Source organism: Thalassophryne amazonica, chromosome 5, assembly GCF_902500255.1.
Source record: "Thalassophryne amazonica chromosome 5, fThaAma1.1, whole genome shotgun sequence".
NCBI lineage: Eukaryota > Metazoa > Chordata > Actinopteri > Batrachoidiformes > Batrachoididae > Thalassophryne > Thalassophryne amazonica.
This window is the reverse complement of record NC_047107.1, coordinates 52,295,643-52,314,177: the sequence shown is the minus strand read 5'-3', so window position 1 is coordinate 52,314,177 and position 18,535 is coordinate 52,295,643. Positions and strand designations below refer to the sequence as shown.

The following is an 18,535-nucleotide window of genomic DNA, read 5'->3' as shown; positions in this document are numbered from 1 at the left end:
CAAATGGTGGTCACACCAGATACTGACTGGTATCCCCCCCAATAAAACAAAACTGCACCTTTCAGAGTGGCCTTTTATTGTGGACAGTCTAAGGCACACCTGTGCACTAATCATGGTGTCTAATCAGCATCTTGATATGGCACACCTGTGAGGTGGGATGGATTATCTCAGCAAAGGAGAAGTGCTCACTATCACAGATTTAGACTGGTTTGTGAACAATAATTGAGGAAAATGGTGATATTGTGTATGTGGAAAAAGTTTTAGATCTTTGAGTTAATTTCATACAAAATGGGAGCAAAACCAAAAGTGTTGCGTTTATATTTTTGTTGAGTGTATATATATATATATATATATATATATATATATATATATATATATATATATATATATATATATATATATATATATATATATATATATATACACACACACACACAGGTCCCTCGCTATAACGCGGTTCACCTTTCGCGGCCTCACAGTTTCGCGGATTTTTTTAGTGCAATTTTGCATGCTTTTTTTTAACAGTGCATTGTGTTCTGCGTCTTTATCAGGCGGGCCGGTCGCAGCACCGGTCGGCATCACCGTGATTGCTCTCACTGCCTCTGATGCGCTCACTGAGTCTGCGGGCTCAGTAAATGCCGCAGTGGGCCACTCACACTGCCCTCCTGTCTGCTGTGCGGAGCTGCGCCAAATCTGGCAACAGGTCCAGAGACTACGCTCGCTGTTTTGATGCGGCTGTTGACCGCAGCCGCAGAGCTCCGTGGCCACCGAGAGAGGACTTGGATTTCCTTGCGGGTCCCACATCCGTGCCTCCGGAGGCAGTGAGTGAAGGGAGAGTTCTGCGTGTGTCTGTTTATAATCTTCTCGCCCAGAAGAAAAAAAGAGAGTATTTACACAGGAGAGAAAAGTGAGAAAATGTTAATGCCTGTTTGAGAAAAGTGTATAAAGTGTGTAGTGAGGGGTTTTACAGCCTTAAAACATCTATAATATTTGCAAAAAATAGCGCTGACTACTTCGTGGATTTCGCTTATCGCGGGTTATTTTTAGAACGTAACTCCCGCGATAAACGACGGACCACTGTATATACACACACACACGCACACACACACACATATTATATAGTGTGTGTGTGATATAGTGTGATAATTATAGTGGGCGATTTTAACATCCACACAGATGCTGAGAATGACAGTCTCAACACTGCATTTAATCTATTGCTAGACTCGATTGGCTTTGCTCAAAATGTAAATGAGTCCACCCACCACTTTAATCATACCTTAGATCTTGTTCTGACTTATGGTATGGAAATTGAAGACTTAACAGTATTCCCTGAAAACCCCCTTCTGTCTGATCATTTCTTAATAACATTTACATTTACTCTGATGGACTACCCAGCAGTGGGGAATAAGTTTCATTACAGTAGAAGTCTTTCAGAAAGCGCTGTAACTAGGTTTAAGGATATGATTCCTTCTTTATGTTCTCCAATGCCATATACCAACACAGGGCAGAGTAGCTACCTAAACTCTGTGAGTGAGATAGATTATCTCGTCAATCAAATCAAATCAATTTCATTTATATAGTGCCAAATCAAAACAAACAGTTGCCCCAAGGCGCTGCATATTGCAAGGCAAAGCCATACAATAATTACAGAAAAACCCCAAAGGTCAAAACGACCCCCTGTGAGCAAGTACTTGGCGACAGTGGGAAGGAAAAACTCCCTTTTAACAGGAAGAAACCTCCAGCAGAACCAGGCTCAGGGAGGGGCAGTCTTCTGCTGGGACTGGTTGGGGCTGAGGGAGAGAACCAGGAAAAAGACATGCTGTGGAGGGGAGCAGAGATCAATCACTAATGATTAAATGCAGAGTGGTGCATACAAAGCAAAAAGAGAAAGAAACACTCAGTGCATCATGGGAACCCCCCAGCAGTCTACGTCTATAGCAGCATAAGTAAGGGATGGTTCAGGGTCACCTGATCCAGCCCTAACTATAAGCTTTAGCAAAAAGGAAAGTTTTAAGCCTAATCTTAAAAGTAGAGAGGGTGTCTGTCTCCCTGATCCGAATTGGGAGCTGGTTCCAGAGGAGAGGAGCCTGAAAGCTGAAGGCTCTGCCTCCCATTCTGCTCTTACAAACCCTAGGAACTACAAGTAAGCCTGCAGTCTGAGAGCGAAGCGCTCTATTGGGGTGATATGGTACTATGAGGTCCCTAAGATAAGATGGGACCTGATTATTCAAAACCTTATAAGTAAGAAGAAGAATTTTAAATTCTATTCTAGAATTAACAGGAAGCCAATGAAGAGAGGCCGATATGGGTGAGATATGCTCTCTCCTTCTAGTCCCTGTCAGTACTCTAGCTGCAGCATTTTGAATTAACTGAAGGCTTTTCAGGGAACTTTTAGGACAACCTGATAATAATGAATTACAATAGTCCAGCCTAGAGGAAATAAATGCATGAATTAGTTTTTCAGCATCACTCTGTCACTCGTCAATAGTTTTACATCCTCACTGAGGACAACTTTGGATGCTGTAGCTCCTCTGAAAAAGAGAGCGTTAAATCAGAAGTGCCTGACTCCGTGGTATAACTCACAAACTCGCAGCTTAAAGCAGATAACCCGTAAGTTGGAGAGGAAATGGCGTCTCACTAATTTAGAAGCTCTTCACTTAGCCTGGAAAAAGTTGCTCTATAAAAAAGCCCTCCATAAAGCTAGGACATCTTACTACTCATCACTAATTGAAGAAAATAAGAACAACCCCAGGTTTCTTTTCAGCACTGTAGCCAGGCTGACAAAGAGTCAGAGCTCTATTGAGCCGAGTATTCCTTTAACTTTAACTAGTAATGACTTCATGACTTTCTTTGCTAATAAAATGTTAACTATTAGAGAAAAAAATACTCATAACCATCCCAAAGACATATCGTTATCTTTGGCTGCTTTCAGTGATGCCGGTATTTAGTTAGACTCTTTCTCTCTGATTGTTCTGTCTGAGTTATTTTCATTAGTTACTTCCTCCAAACCATCAACATGTCTATTAGACCCCATTCCTACCAGGCTGCTCAAGGAAGCCCTACCATTAATTAATACTTCGATCATAAATATGGTCAATCTATCTTTATTAGTTGGCTATGTACCACAGGCTTTTAAGGTGGCAGTAATTAAACAATTACTTAAAAAGCCATCACTTGACCCAGCTATCTTAGCTAATTATAGGCCAATCTCCAACCTTCCTTTTCTCTCAAAAATTCTTGAAAGGGTAGTTGTAAAACAGCTAACTGATCATCTGCAGAGGAATGGTCTATTTGAAGAGTTTCAGTCAGGTTTTAGAATTCATCATAGTACAGAAACAGCATTAGTGAAGGTTACAAATGGTCTTCTTATGGCCTCAGACAGTGGACTCATCTCTGTGCTTGTTCTGTTAGACCTCAGTGCTGCTTTTGATATGCAGTATTATTAGACAGCATTGCTTAAATTTTCATTGTTACGCAGATGATACCCAGCTTTATCTATCCATGAAGCCAGAGGACACACACCAATTAGCTAAACTGCAGGATTGTCTTACAGACATAAAGACATGGATGACCTCTAATTTCCTGCTTTCAAACTCAGATAAAACTGAAGTTATTGTACTTGGCCCCACAAATCTTAGAAACATGGTGTCTAACCAGATCTTTACTCTGGATGGCATTACCCTGACCTTTAGTAATACTGTGAGAAATCTTGGAGTCATTTTTGATCAGGATATGTCATTCAATGCGCATATTAAACAAATATGTAGGACTGCTTTTTTGCATTTGCACAATATCTCTAAAATTAGAAAGGTCTTGTCTCAGAGTGATGCACTCAACAAAAATATAAACGCAACACTTTTGGTTTTGCTCCCATTTTGTATGAGATGAACTCAAAGATCTAAAACTTTTTCCACATACACAATATCATCATTTCCCTCAAATATTGTTCACAAACCAGTCTAAATCTGTGATAGTGAGCACTTCTCCTTTGCTGAGATAATCCATCCCACCTCACAGGTGTGCCATATCAAGATGCTGATTAGACACCATGATTAGTGCACAGGTGTGCCTTAGACTGCCCACAATAAAAGGCCACTCTGAAAGGTGCAGTTTTATCACACAGCACAATGCCACAGATGTCGCAAGATTTGAGGGAGCGTGCAACTGGCATACTGACAGCAGGCATGTCAACCAGAGCTGTTGCTCGTGTATTGAATGTTCAATTCTCTACCATAAGCCGTCTTCAAAGGCGTTTCAGAGAATTTGGCAGTACATCCAACCAGCCTCACAACCGCAGACCACGTGTAACCACACCAGCCCAGGACCTCCACATCCAGCATGTTCACCTCCAAGATCATCTGAGACCAGCCACTCGGACAGCTGCTGAAACAATCGGTTTGCATAACCAAAGAATTTCTGCACAAACTGTCAGAAACCGTATCAGGGAAGCTCATCTGCATGCTTGTCGTCCTCATCGGGGTCTCGACCTGACTCCAGTTCGTCGTCGCAACTTCGCACAGCCATTGAAGAGGAGTGGACCAACATTCCACAGGCCACAATTGACAACCTGATCAACTCTATGCGAAGGAGATGTGTTGCACTGCATGAGGCAAATGGTGGTCACACCAGATACTGCTGGTATCCCCCCCCCCCCCAATAAAACAAAACTGCACCTTTCAGAGTGGCCTTTTATTGTGGGCAGTCTAAGGCACACCTGTGCACTAATCATGGGGTCTAATCAGCATCTTGATATGGCACACCTATGAGGTGGGATGGATTATCTCAGCAAAGGAGAAGTGCTCACTATCACAGATTTAGACTGGTTTGTGAACAATATTTGAGGGAAATGGTGATATTGTGTATGTGGAAAAAGTTTTAGATCTTTGAGTTCATCTCATACAAAATGGGAGCAAAACCAAAAGTGTTGCGTTTATATTTTTGTTGAGTATAATTCATGCATTTATTTCCTCTAGGCTGGACTATTGTAATTCATTATTATCAGATTGTCCTAAAAGTTCCCTGAAAAGCCTTCAGTTAATTCAAAATGCTGCAGCTAGAGTACTGACAGGGACTAGAAGGAGAGAGCATATCTCACCCATATTGGCTTCTCTTCATTGGCTTCCTGTTAATTCTAGAATAGAATTTAAAATTCTTCTTCTTACTTATAAGGTTTTGAATAATCAGGTCCCATCTTATCTTAGGGACCTCATAGTACCATATCACCCCAATAGAACGCTTCGCTGTCAGACTGCAGGCTTACTTGTAGTTCCTAGGGTTTTTAAGAGTAGAATAGGAGGCAGAGCCTTCAGCTTTCAGGCTCCTCTCCTGTGGAACCAGCTTCCAATTCGGATCAGGGAGACAGACACCCTCTCTACTTTTAAGATTAGGCTTAAAACTTTCCTTTTTGCTAAAGCTTATAGTTAGGGCTGGATCAGGTGACCCTGAACCATCCCTTAGTTATGCTGCTATAGACAGACTGCTGGGGGGTTCCCATGATGCACTGAGTGTTTCTTTCTCTTTTTGGTCTGTATGCACCACTCTGCATTTAATCATTAGTGATTGATCTCTGCTCCCCTCCACAGCATGTCCTTTTCCTGGTTCTCTCCCTCAGCCCCAACCAGTCCCAGCAGAAGACTGCCCCTCCCTGAGCCTGGTTCTGCTGGAGGTTTCTTCCTGTTAAAAGGGAGTTTTTCCTTCCCACTGTCGCCAAGTGCTTGCTCACAGGGGGTCGTTTTGACCTTTGGGGTTTTTCCATAATTATTGTATGGCTTTTGCCTTGCAATATAAAGCGCCTTGGGGCAACTGTTTGTTGTGATTTGGCACTATATAAATAAAATTGATTTGATTTGACACACACACACACACACACACACACACACACACACACACACACACACACACACACACACACACACACACACACACACACACACACACACAGTGAGACAAATAAGTATTTGATCTACTGTCGATTTTGCAAGTTTTCCCACCTACAAAGAATGGAGAGGTCTGTAATTTTTATCTTAGGTACACGTCAACTGTGAGACAGAATCTGGGAACACAAATCCAGAAAATCACATTGAATCACATGAAATAATATGCATTTTATTGCATTAAATAAGTATTTGTTCACCTACCAACCAGCAAGAATTCTGGCTCTCACAGACCTGTTAGTTTTTCTTTAAAAAGCCCTCCTATTCCAAACTCTTTACCTGTATTAATTGCACCTGTTTGAACTCGTTACCTGTATACAACCCCAATTCCAATGAAGTTGGGACGTTGTGTAAAATGTAAATTAAAAACAGAATACAATGATTTGCAAATCCTCTTTAACCTATATTCAATTGAATACACCACAAAGACATTTAATACAGACAGACATTTAATGTTCAAACTGATAGACTTTTTTGTTTTTGTGCAAATATTTGCTCATTTTGAAATGGATGTCTGCAACACATTTCAAAAAAGTTGGGACGGGGCAACAAAAGACTGGGAAAGTTGATGAATGCTCAAAGAACACCTAATTGGAAACAGGTGAGTGTCATGATTGGGTATAAAAGGAGCATCCCCAAAAGGCTCAGCCATTCACAAACAAAGATGGGGTGAGGATCACCACTTTGTGAACAACTGCGTGAAAAAATAGTCCAACAGTTTAAGAACAATGTTTCTCAATGTTCAATTGCAAGGAATGTAGGGATTCCATCATCTACAGTCCATAATATAATCAGAAGATTCAGACAATCTGGAGAACTTTCTACACGTAAGCGGCAAGGCCGAAAACCAACATTGAATGCCCGTGACCTTCGATCCCTCAGGTGTCACTGCATTAAAAACTGACATCATTGTGTAAAGGATCTTACAGCGTGGGCTGAGGAACACTTCAGAAAACAATTGTCAGTTAACACAGTTAACACAGTGAAGGGATGATGGATGGCGTTATGTATCGCAAGATTTTGGAAAAAAAAAACCTTCTCTTGGTAACAGCATCAAAGATCAGTCACAGCTGGGTCTTCCAGCATGACAATGACCCAAAACACACAGCCATGGCAACTAAGGAGTGGCTCTGTAAGAAGCATTTCAAGGTCCTGGAGTGGCCTAGCCAGTTTCCAGACCTGAACTCAATAGAAAATCTTTGGAGGGAGCTGAAACTCAAAACGTGAAAGATCTGGAGAAGATCTGTATGGAGGAGTGAACCACAATACCTGCTGCAGTGTGCAAACTGAGTCAAGAACTACAGGAAACATCTAACCTCTGGAACTGCAAACAAAGGTTTCTGTAACAAATATCAAGTTCTGTTTTTCTATTGTATCAAATACTTATTTCATGCAATAAAACAAATTAATTATTTAAAAATCATACAATATGATTTTATGAATTCTTTTTTTAGATTCTGTCACAGTTGATGTGTACGTACGATAAAGATTACAGACCTCTACATTCTTTGCAGGTGAGAAAATTTGCAAAAGTGACAGTGGATCAAATACTTACTTGCCTCACTTACTTGCCTGTACATACACACACACACACAGAGTCATAAATTTCAACGAGTAACCAGATTTAGGTGGGTAACAGCTTGGGTGAAGAAGCTATTTTCAAGCCTGGTATTGGTATCTCTGTCGCCATTGTAATGTTCCGCAGAGGGCAACGAAGAAAACAGGGAGTGATCTCTGCTGATACTGAAATCTTTGCACAAGTGTTTACGATAAACGCCTTTTACGGCATGGAAATTGGTGCAGCGATCTGCTGGGCCACCTTGACAACTTGCAGACTATGTCAATTATCGCAAAACTTTGATTCAGTGCACAGACATGGACTCGATTCCCGGTGTGCGCTTCAGGCCATCTTTACATGTCACACGACACTTCATTTGCATGGTCCAAATCCACCCTGCTGTAAATGGTCACCAGTCTTGACTGGAGAAGTAACCTGCAATAGACTGAGGTCCTGTCCAGGAGGAGTCAGACGCATCCAGTATCCAATAGACAATATCCAGTAGACAATATCCAATATTCAGTATCCAGGGATAAACACCAGCCAGATGGGCCTTGGAGCCTGTATAGGACTTATTTCTTTGCCTTTCTTCACCTGTTGCGGTGTTTTCCGAAAGTCCCTCAGTCACACATTAATGCAGACTCCCACTTTGCATATTAAATTGAGCCATTTTGGAACTGCCAAGTTGGACATGTGATTGTGTGACCATCAATTTTTAGATATGAAAATCAGAATTTTCAGACATAACTCCCAAACAAGACACCTGTAGAAGAAGGGTTCTTGTTGCTTTACTGCATTGTGCCCTGGCCTCACTGGCTCAGGCACTTCCAACAGCTCCTATAATAGATCAGAAGTGTATGGCATGTGACAGCAATACAGCTCAGGATTAGGTTATCAGCTGACAGCATACAGCCTGTGAAGATGGGACAAGGAGTCTAACACCAATGCGCATGTAAATTTAAGATACATTTCGGAGTACATTTTATAGTAAAAACTTTAAAGTAAAAACAAAACACACTCACTGTCAGTCAAATCAAAGTTTGTCATGAATGCTAAAATTGCATTCTATATCATGGCTTTTACAATATGTACACAAGGACAAAAAAGAAAAAACATATGACGCAAGATGTCAGAAGTAAAGATCATTTAAATTAAATAAATAAAACCTTACGTCATGCCTGATGAGTTGGGCTGTAGTACTCCACAGGATGTCCGCTCAAGGGAAGCTTCTGGGATGGAGCTGGGTGGCTGAGGTGTACCACTTGGAGGTTTGGTGACAACTGGGTCCTCATCAGAAGAATTATCCTCTGATGCTCCCAGAATAAATCTGAGGCGTCCCCTAGCCTCAGCTCCTGAGCAGAATTTTGGCACGCTGGTTTTCAAAGGTTTTTGGGTGGTCAGTGGCAATGATGGCTCATATACATTCACCTCAGAGGAGTCCTGTGGAGGCTCAGCATCTGTTGTTTTGACTATACTGGCCTGAGGACCGCTGTTGTCATTGTCTGTCAAGATCGTAGGCAATGTTGAAAAAGGCTGTTCACCTGAATAAGGGGTATGTGCACCATGGATGCCGTCCTTTGAGGGTCCACAGCCAGAAGGACATTCCTCTTTTCGATCTGGCATCGCTACAGACTTGGTATTAATCCTCCACAGCAGCAGTAATAGCCACAGGAATAAACCCAATACCGCAAATGGCAGCATTCACAGACATCTTCTTGAGACTGCAAAGGGATCAGAACAAATGTTACAATTCTTGGAAGCAAAGGTACTACCAGTGTGCCAAATCAACACGCAGATCCATGTCGGATCTTCTGTGGCGACCCCAAATGCAAAAAAATTATTATTTGCCTTAGAGTTGACAGACACTTTGGGTTTCTGGTTTCAAAAAGCCAGTTCAGCCTCACACTGAGTCAGTTACTGTGGCAACATACTCAGAGAAGTTAAACTGATTGCTGGCAGGCTTTGTTCCAGTTTCTCCTCTTTAATTTAACCTTCAAACTGAAGGAGGTACTGGCTCTCAGACATGGCGTGCCCTTTCATCAAAGAAACCACACTGGCATCAAAACACAAATTAGCCACAGAAATCTCCATCAGGAGAGGACAATGAAACCCACTTCACTTCTTGAAAATGATCTGTTCAAGTAATTTTTTTAAATAAGCAATCATCATATTGCTCATCATATTACAACATCATGGACATGGCATAGAAACTTGAGTCAAATTTCATGGTGGGGGGGGGGGTAGATTAAGTGGTGCTCACACTTTCATAATAGCAAAATAAGTTATGCTGGTGGTCAATGGTAGGTCATAATATGACTCAGAGCTGAGTGAATTAAGTCAGATCGCCTGTTCTGAAACTCGAAAAGTCTTGGTTTCCAGCTCAAAGTTAGTCAACTCAGAGTTCAGGCTTAAGGGTTTGTTGAACCTGCTTTCTGACACAGGCCTCAGGTGGACCTGGCACAGCTGGCTACATTTCACAGCCAGTGTGTGCAACAGCTGAGTCAAGTTGCTGCTCATGTGATGTAAAGTATAACATTGACGGGTCGCACATACATACCCCCAAAACAGTCTATTTAAATATGACATAAAGCATGATGAGAAAGAGATTCGTAGTGGGGCAAAAAGACACTGTCCTCTAGAGACACGTTACTTTGCAAAAGACTGACACAAGGAAAAGCCGATCACTAAAGCAGATTTCAGAAAATTACCAGAACATAAAAAGCCTGATTAAAAACATATTTTCATGCCACTCTTAAGATTTTTCACTTACACTGTTACAATGTAAAACTCAGCTGCTCCGCTAATAAGTCCAAAATAACTTTCAGCTAGCTAACGGGATCCTCCGAGGTCAACAACTAAAACCAGAGCACCGAGGAAAGGTCCGAACACTTTTTTCTGCTTTTAAAGCCACCCACCACTTTCACTGCGATAACTGCCGTTTTCTTAGTTAAGCAATAATATAAACGGTGTAATTTACACTCACCACTGCAGCGCTGTCACAAGGCTAGCTTCGCTTTTTTTCCGAAACTACTCCTTTTTCAGCTTAGCTGCATTTCCTTATCATGAAATATCAAATTCCTCCAAACCAAATCCCACAGTTTATAAACGTTTATACTTTTTAACAGCTTTTGCTAATGCAAAGTCACTCATTCCTCGGAGTATGTGAACGGCTCTCGGAAAAAAATACAAGTGGGCGTTCCCACAGCGATTTCTAATCAAGGCACTCTAGCCTCTTCCACATCAAACTCTATCGTGTGCGTTTACAGTGTGCTTGCTCATAAACTTTAAGTTTCTTAAATATTTATTACAGCTACTCTTAAAGCTTCAGTTATCTTCAGAATTGTATTACTGGTAAATTTTAGAATTAATTTAGATGAGATATACTCATCTCACAGAAATATATATCAGTTATCTGGGAACTACTTTTTGCGCAGCAATTCATCCAGCACGTCGGCCGCGGGCGCGTACTAACACAGAATATCCAGAAACTGGACAGTTGTTCGGCCATAACGAGAGTGTCCACTTTTAGCTTGCCATAATCTAAGCTAGTGGCGCTCGTGAGAGTATGGGTGTTGCCAGAGCGCCGCCATCTTGATTAACGTCAGACAACCAGGCATAAATAGAAATCAATGAGCATGATCAATGTTTTCAAGAGAGTTTCACCATAAATCTACATTTTTCGTGCTATTACTGTGCTGTTACATTTATTCAAACTCAGTCTCACATTTGTACAGCCCATATTTGTCAAAACAAATACAGAAGAGGATCAGACTATATAATAGTATACAAATAATTAATTTTTATGAGTTCAGTGGTATGAATATTTCATGAGGTGAAAAGCCTCGTTGAATGGTATGTTCCAGCTTTCACCGAATTATATAAACAGACGTGATATGTGTGTGTGTATATATATATATATATATATATATATATATATATATATATATATATATATATATATATATATATATATACCCTTACCAAAAAATTGTACTGATAAGTATATAAAAAGTAAACTAGAAGTATACTTGAAACATACTTGCATATACTACTTTTTGGTAAGGGTGTATATATATATATATATATATATATATATATATATATATATATATATGTGTGTGTGTGTGTGTGTGTGTGTGTGTGTGTCACATATAACAACAAAAATCTGCCCTATACTCATAAACCAGCCCTCATAAGATACAAGAAAAAATAGGGCTGACAAATCATACACTTGTCCTATGAATTTTACTGTCCTGGAAACTGTGGCAATAAAATCAGGGCAATACAAATCTTAAAAACAGGGTGATACAAAAAAGACATTGAAAATACCAGGCTTGGTATCACCCCGCTTTTCATCCAATCAGGATCGAGCCCCCATTTCTCAGCCTCACCAATGACACACCCCCATTTTGTGTTCCCCTGGTGACAAGTGCAGGATCCTGATACAGGATCCAGATCATTTCATTCAACCAAGATGTCTGATCAAGGTGAGAGAGTTTTAGCCTCCCTAGCAGGGAGAATTCTGCAACTTGAGTCTTATACTGAAGTTGTGAGACATCAAGAAGTTAGTGAAGAGGACACTCATGACTTTATAGAGAGACATATGAACATTCCATAATTTACATATCCACATGATTTGACTGCATTATTTGTTCTGCATGATTCATTTGTATGATTATTCTTTAACTATTTTGATGATTATATAGATCAGACCTACTGTGTTATGCTATTTATTATTAGCACAAGTGTTGAATGAATATTGTTGGTGTAGTGAGTAAATGAGTTATTAAATGGAGTTGACAATAATTATATGGTTCTTGTTCTTTTTGTTGTAATATGTAATAAATATCTTATTAGCCCGAGTATCAGCCCTTCGGACTCGGGCTGATACAGATACAGCGGGGCATGATACAGGGCGTGATACATAAATAGACATGCGATAAGGTTGCCCGCTCTACGGGTAGCAAAGAATAATTTTAGCCATGTCATTGTATTGCAAAGAACTTCATTAATCCTGAAAGAAATTAAGGTATAGTAAGTTCCATTGCACTGTGTGTATGTTGTCATCATTAATTTTCATTGAGGCTTTTCAGGTTTCAAATCCCACAAAACCTCAGAGAGGTCACCGCTCTGCGAGATCTCAGTAACATAGAGAACTGCAATGAGACGTTCTGATCGGGCTTCACTTTAACCGCTGCACACGGACAACACCATTAACATCGCAACATAAAACTATTTTTATATTGTGCCTAAAACTCTTGTGAATATATTCTCTGGGTTTATAGACATTGTTATTCCGTTTATTTTATGCAAACATGCGAGAATCACAGGCTGTCTCTCCGTTATTTTCAATAGGAGCTGCTGTGAGCTCCGCTCACTTCCTGATCATGTCGTTCTGGGGGAAAGTGAAGTTTGATCTTTAACGTCTTGATTATTGTTCTTTACAACACTGTTTGTCCTCTTTGTTCCAGACTAATATATATAATATGTCTGAAATTCGGTTTGCTCTTATTAAATTCCACGCAGATTAAACATAACAGACTCGGATTATTTGTTATAATTGTTTTAGCAAGTTTTCAGGGTATCATGCAGCAGTCTCTTATTAACGTGACGAAAAGCATAAAAAATTACATTTTTGTAGTATAATATTCATTTACAATTGTCATCATGTGGATTCTCTATGTTTTTTTGACTGCAGCGACTCTCTGGCACGCAAGGGATTATGGGATACGTGAAAACCCTGAATGGAGCAATTTGTGACATTCATGACACTCAAGTGAATGATGAAAAAGGTGACAGCATTAGTATGTCATATCACTGCAACACTCTGCCATGCAATACACAGCAGGTACATTTTAATTGAAAAAATGCGCGCCTTAACTTGCACGTGATGCACGCTGGCCTATTCAGATTGCAATTAAAGCCAGCTGCTACTATATAGTAAGTAAAGTACGATGCTTGCTACCTGACCTGAGTTCTGCGTAAACTGCGAAAATAAGGGCTCCAGTGAGCAGGTCGCAATCAAATGTATAAGACTGACCGTGTGTGTGTTCGCGCACGTACACTTTCAACCTAAGGGCCTCAGTGACCTCTGAATGGTAAAATGGTAAATGGACTGCATTTATATAGCACTTTTCCATCTGCATCAGATGCTCAAAACGCTTGACACATCAATGCCTTACAATCACACTGATGTGAGGCTGCAGCCAAGCAAGGTGGCCAAGGAGCAACTAGGGGATAAAGCACCTTGCCCTTAGTGATTTTCCGGACAGGGTGGGATTTGAACCGAGGATCCTCTGGTCGCAAGCCCAACGCTTTAATCACTAGACCACCACCTCCCCTTGGTGCCCTCAGTCACCATAACAAGTTTGGTGCAACTGACACCAAACTTTTCAATTTAACTAAAGTTATTTCAACTTAACTACAGAAGTCTTGTGGCATTAAGTCAGTTGAAAGTTGAAATAACTTAAAATATATGCAAGTTGTTATATCTTTTTTTTTTTTCTTTGAGACAGCAGTTCCTTTTATAGAGTGCAGTGTAACTGATTATCTGCTGGACTCATTTCTCATGCCTGAGAAGTGAGAACTGAGGCTGGAGTCAGTGCCTCAATAGCCATCATGCACAGACATGTCCAGGAAACAAGTGGGCTACAAGTGTCGCATTCCCAGTGTCAAGCCACTCTTGCACCAGAGTCAGTGTCAGAAGCATTTTACCTGGCCTAAGGAGAAGAAGAACTAGACCACTGCTCAATAGTCCAAAGTCCTCTTTTCAGTTGAAAGTAAATTTTGCATTTCATTTGGAAATTTAAGGTCTCAGAGTGTCAGGAAGAGTGGAAAGGCCCAGAATCCAAGTTGCTTCTGCTGGTGTTTGTCCACTGTGCTTTATCAAGTCTGAAGTCCACACAACTACACTCAACAAAAATATAAACACAACACTTTTGGTTTTGCTCCCATTTTGTATGAGATGAACTCAAAGATCTAACATTTTTTCCACATACACAATATCACCATTTCCCTCAAATATTGTTCACAAACCAGTGTAAATCTGTGATAGTGAGCACTTCTCTTTTGCTGAGATAATCCATCCCACCTCACAGGTGTGCCATATCAAGATGCTGATTAGACACCATGATTAGTGCACAGGTGTGCCTTAGACTGCCCACAATAAAAGGCCACTCTGAAAAGTGCAGTTTTGTTTTATTGGGGGGGATACCAGTCAGTATCTGGTGTGACCACCATTTGCCTCATGCAGTGCAACACATCTCCTTCGCATAGAGTTGATCAGGTTGTCGATTGTGGCCTGTGGAATGTTGGTCCACTCCTCTTCAATGGCTGTGCGAAGTTGCTGGATATTGGCAGGAACTGGTACACGCTGTTGTATACGCCAGTCCAGAGCATCCCAAGCATGCTCAATGGGTGACATGTCGGGTGAGTATGCCGGCCATGCAAGAACTGGGACATTTTCAGCTTCCAAGAATTGTGTACAGATCCTTGCAACATGGGGCCGTGCATTATCCTGCTGCAACATGAGGTGATGTTCTTGGATGTATGGCACAACAATGGGCCTCAGGATCTCGTCACGGTATCTCTGTGCATTCAAAATGCCATCAATAAAATGCACCTGTGTTCTTCGTCCATAACAGACGCCTGCCCATACCATAACCCACCGCCACTATGGGCCACTCGATCCACAACACTGACATCAGAAAACCGCTCACCCACACGACGCCACACACGCTGTCTGCCATCTGCCCTGAACAGTGTGAACCGGGATTCATCCGTGAAGAGAACACCTCTCCAACGTGCCAAACGTCAGCGAATGTGAGCATTTGCCCACTCAAGTCGGTTACGACGACGAACTGGAGTCAGGTCGAGACCCCGATGAGGATGACGAGCATGCAGATGAGCTTCCCTGAGACGGTTTCTGACAGTTTGTGCAGAAATTCTTTGGTTGTGCAAACCGATTGTTTCAGCAGCTGTCCGAGTGGCTGGTCTCAGACGATCTTGGAGGTGAACATGCTGGATGTGGAGGTCCTGGGCTGGTGTGGTTACACGTGGTCTGCGGTTGTGAGGCTGGTTGGATGTACTGCCAAATTCTCTGAAACGTCTTTGGAGACGGCTTATGGTAGAGAAATGAGCATTCAATACACGAGCAACAGCTCTGGTTGACATTCCTGCTGTCAGCAAGCCAATTGCACGCTCCCTCAAATCTTGCGACATCTGTGATATTGTGCTGTGTGATAAAACTGCACCTTTCAGAGTGGTCTTTTATTGTGGGCAGTCTAAGGCACACCTGTGCACTAATCATGATGTCTAATCAGCATCTTGATATGGCACACCTGTGAGGTGGGCTCGATTATCTCAGCAAAGGAGAAGTGCTCACTATCACAGATTTAGACTGGTTTGTGAACAATATTTGAGGGAAATGGTGATATTGTGTATGTGGAAAAAATTTTAGATCTTTGAGTTCATCTCATACAAAATGGGAGCAAAACCAAAAGTGTTGCATTTATATTTTTGTTGAGTGTACATACCAGGAGATTTGAGAGCACTTCATAATGCATCTGCTGACAAGTGTTATGGCAATGAAACATTTTTGCAGGCAATGCATGTATTTTGCCCTGAAGTTAGGGGGTGAGCCCCCCTAAAGATCTGATGCTTGATCAGGCCCTGGTTGATATGGACATAATGTAACAGCAACACCTGCCAGATGTGTTTGTTGGTGGAATATAGTACCTCATTTCCAAAATGAACAGATCTTTGTCTTGAAACAGCATCAATTACTTACTTTATCACCAGTTTTAGTGGAGAAGAAATGGACTTAACTCTGTCTTGTGGCCTCTAATCAACAGAATAATTTATTTGAGAAGCCATTCAATAACTGAAACATAGTTGCATTTGAAAATATTATTGGTACTTAATGGCCCCATAATTTTTTTTCTGAAAGACAGTGACTGACTGAGTTGTGAATCTTGGTGTTGCTGTCAGTACGGCAGTAGGTCACGAATTATTCCTATTCCAAGATGGCGGATACAAATATTGTGAAAATTAACTCCTGTCTCCTCTACTTCTTATTCACCTCTATGGTTGTGGCAAAGGAGTTAAAGCTCCTCCTAGGAAGGACGGATCTCGAAGATTGTTTATATAGAAAATGACTAACTAGTTACATTGACAACTGTGGTTTTATCCTTAGAACGATGATCTCTTTTATTCAGTTACAGCTATTTACAACATTTAATTGAAACGGCAATAACATTTCTCCAAAACACTTATAATATTTCAAACTCAGTTATATTTCAAGTTAATATTCAATTTATTTCCATCTAGTTATTTAAAAAGAATTTCTATCTTAATTCTCTAAGGTCCAAACCGTGTCTGTGATGCTAGTTAGTCTGTCTGGTGAAAAACTAAAAACCACACTTTTTTTTCAGGCAGTACAGTATGACTTTTTTCCAGCAGAATTCTAAGGATTTTTTAGCACATTATTAATCCCAATGGAATGTACTCAGATCATGTTGACGTTAGTTAGTTAGCATTACATTATGTGACGCTAGTAAGTTCTCACGCTGAGTCTGGTAGCATCATATTGTGACGCCTGTTAGCATCGCATTATGTGATACTAAGTTTCAAACTGTTTCAATTTAATTTCCATTTGTTTTCATTTATATAGTGCCAAATCACAACAGAGTTGCCACAAGACGCTTCACACAAGTAGGGTCTAACCTTACTAACACCCAGAGCAGCAGTGGTAAGGAAAAACTCCCTCTAGAAACCTCAAGCAGACCAGACTCAAAGGTGTGACCCTCTGCTTGGGCCATGCTACAGACATAAATTACAGAACAATTAACAAAACGAATATACAGGAAATGCTGTTGCCAAAACTAGGTTCTTCATGTCATGGTAGCAAGTTTTCATGCTAACATTAGCCCATTGGCATCATGTTATGTGACACTAGTGACTTTTAAGACACGTGATTAAATCCACACACACACACACACACATATGTGTATGTGAAGTATTTTTGACTAGATTGGGGTGGATTTGTCCCTGGAGATTGCAGTTTTCCTGTCTTCCCAGACTGGGAAGGCACTGATTCTCTAAATACAATCAAAGGCATCAAATTAACCTGTAATTGCAGCAACCACTTTTCAGAAAGCATTTCTTCTTCTTCTGCTTCTTCCTCTTTTGTAAAGTTTATTGGTAATTTGCAAACTGACAAGGTGCATTCATTGCCGCCATGCCACCAACTGTTTGGGTGTGGAGCATTAATACAGTCTGACGTATCTGTATATTAAAAGCCAAGTGGCCTCTGTGCACGTGTATGCAACTATGCGTGCGTGTGTGTGTATGACTTTGATCACAGAGAAACTGGGGAGAGCTGACATTTGCTGTTTGGTATGCTTATGTATTTTGGGTCAAGGATGAATGCTGCAAAAACAAAGTTGATAGGACTAATATTTTTGGAGAAATTGGGGACATTAGGTAACAATAATGAACAATGGACATTGATATCACCATTAATCAGTCCCTGGTAACCAGACAAGCTCTGAACCAAGGAAATATCTCAACCTTGCCGTTGTAAAACATGACATCAACTCACTCACTCACCCTTCAACTGTTTCCTCCAATTAAAGGTCACGGGGGGCTGGAACCTATCCCAGTAGTTATAGGGTGCGGAGCAGGGTACACCCTGGACAGGATGGCAGTCTGTAGCAGGGCCACATTTAGACAGACAGACATATTCACACATGCACGCACACCTACAGACAATTTAAAGCTTCCAATCCATCTAACCTACATGTCTTTGGATGTGGGAGGAAGCCGGAGCACCCAGAGGAAACCCACACAAACACGAGGAGAACATGCAAACTCCACACAGAAAGGTCACGGGTGGGAATCGATCCCATGACCTTCTTGCTGTGAGGCAACAATGCTAACCACTAATCCGCCGCGCTGCCCTGACATCAATGAAATGTACCAAATAATAAGTACAATTATTCACAAAACTTTATCATTTTATTTTCCTGAACTTTCAGTTAAAATC

General features: G+C 41.0%; 1 protein-coding gene across 3 annotated transcripts in view; it reads right to left on the bottom strand.

Moving 5' to 3' along the window:
* The window catches only part of acacb (acetyl-CoA carboxylase beta), an 82,861-nt gene extending 72,193 nt beyond the window's left edge, over positions 1 to 10,668 (bottom strand). For 2 of the 3 annotated variants that reach the window (XM_034170227.1, XM_034170229.1), the window contains exons 1-2: positions 10,475 to 10,668; positions 8,663 to 9,212 (exon numbers count right to left, since the gene is read on the bottom strand). In XM_034170227.1, coding sequence (XP_034026118.1) covers positions 8,663 to 9,192 — 530 coding nt within the window. In that variant the 5' untranslated portion in view covers positions 9,193 to 9,212; positions 10,475 to 10,668. Of the gene's footprint in view, positions 1 to 8,662; positions 9,213 to 10,261; positions 10,417 to 10,474 lie in introns of those variants that run through there. The other variant, XM_034170228.1, reaches the window with a different exon arrangement.
* Positions 10,669 to 18,535: the final 7,867 nt, after the last annotated feature.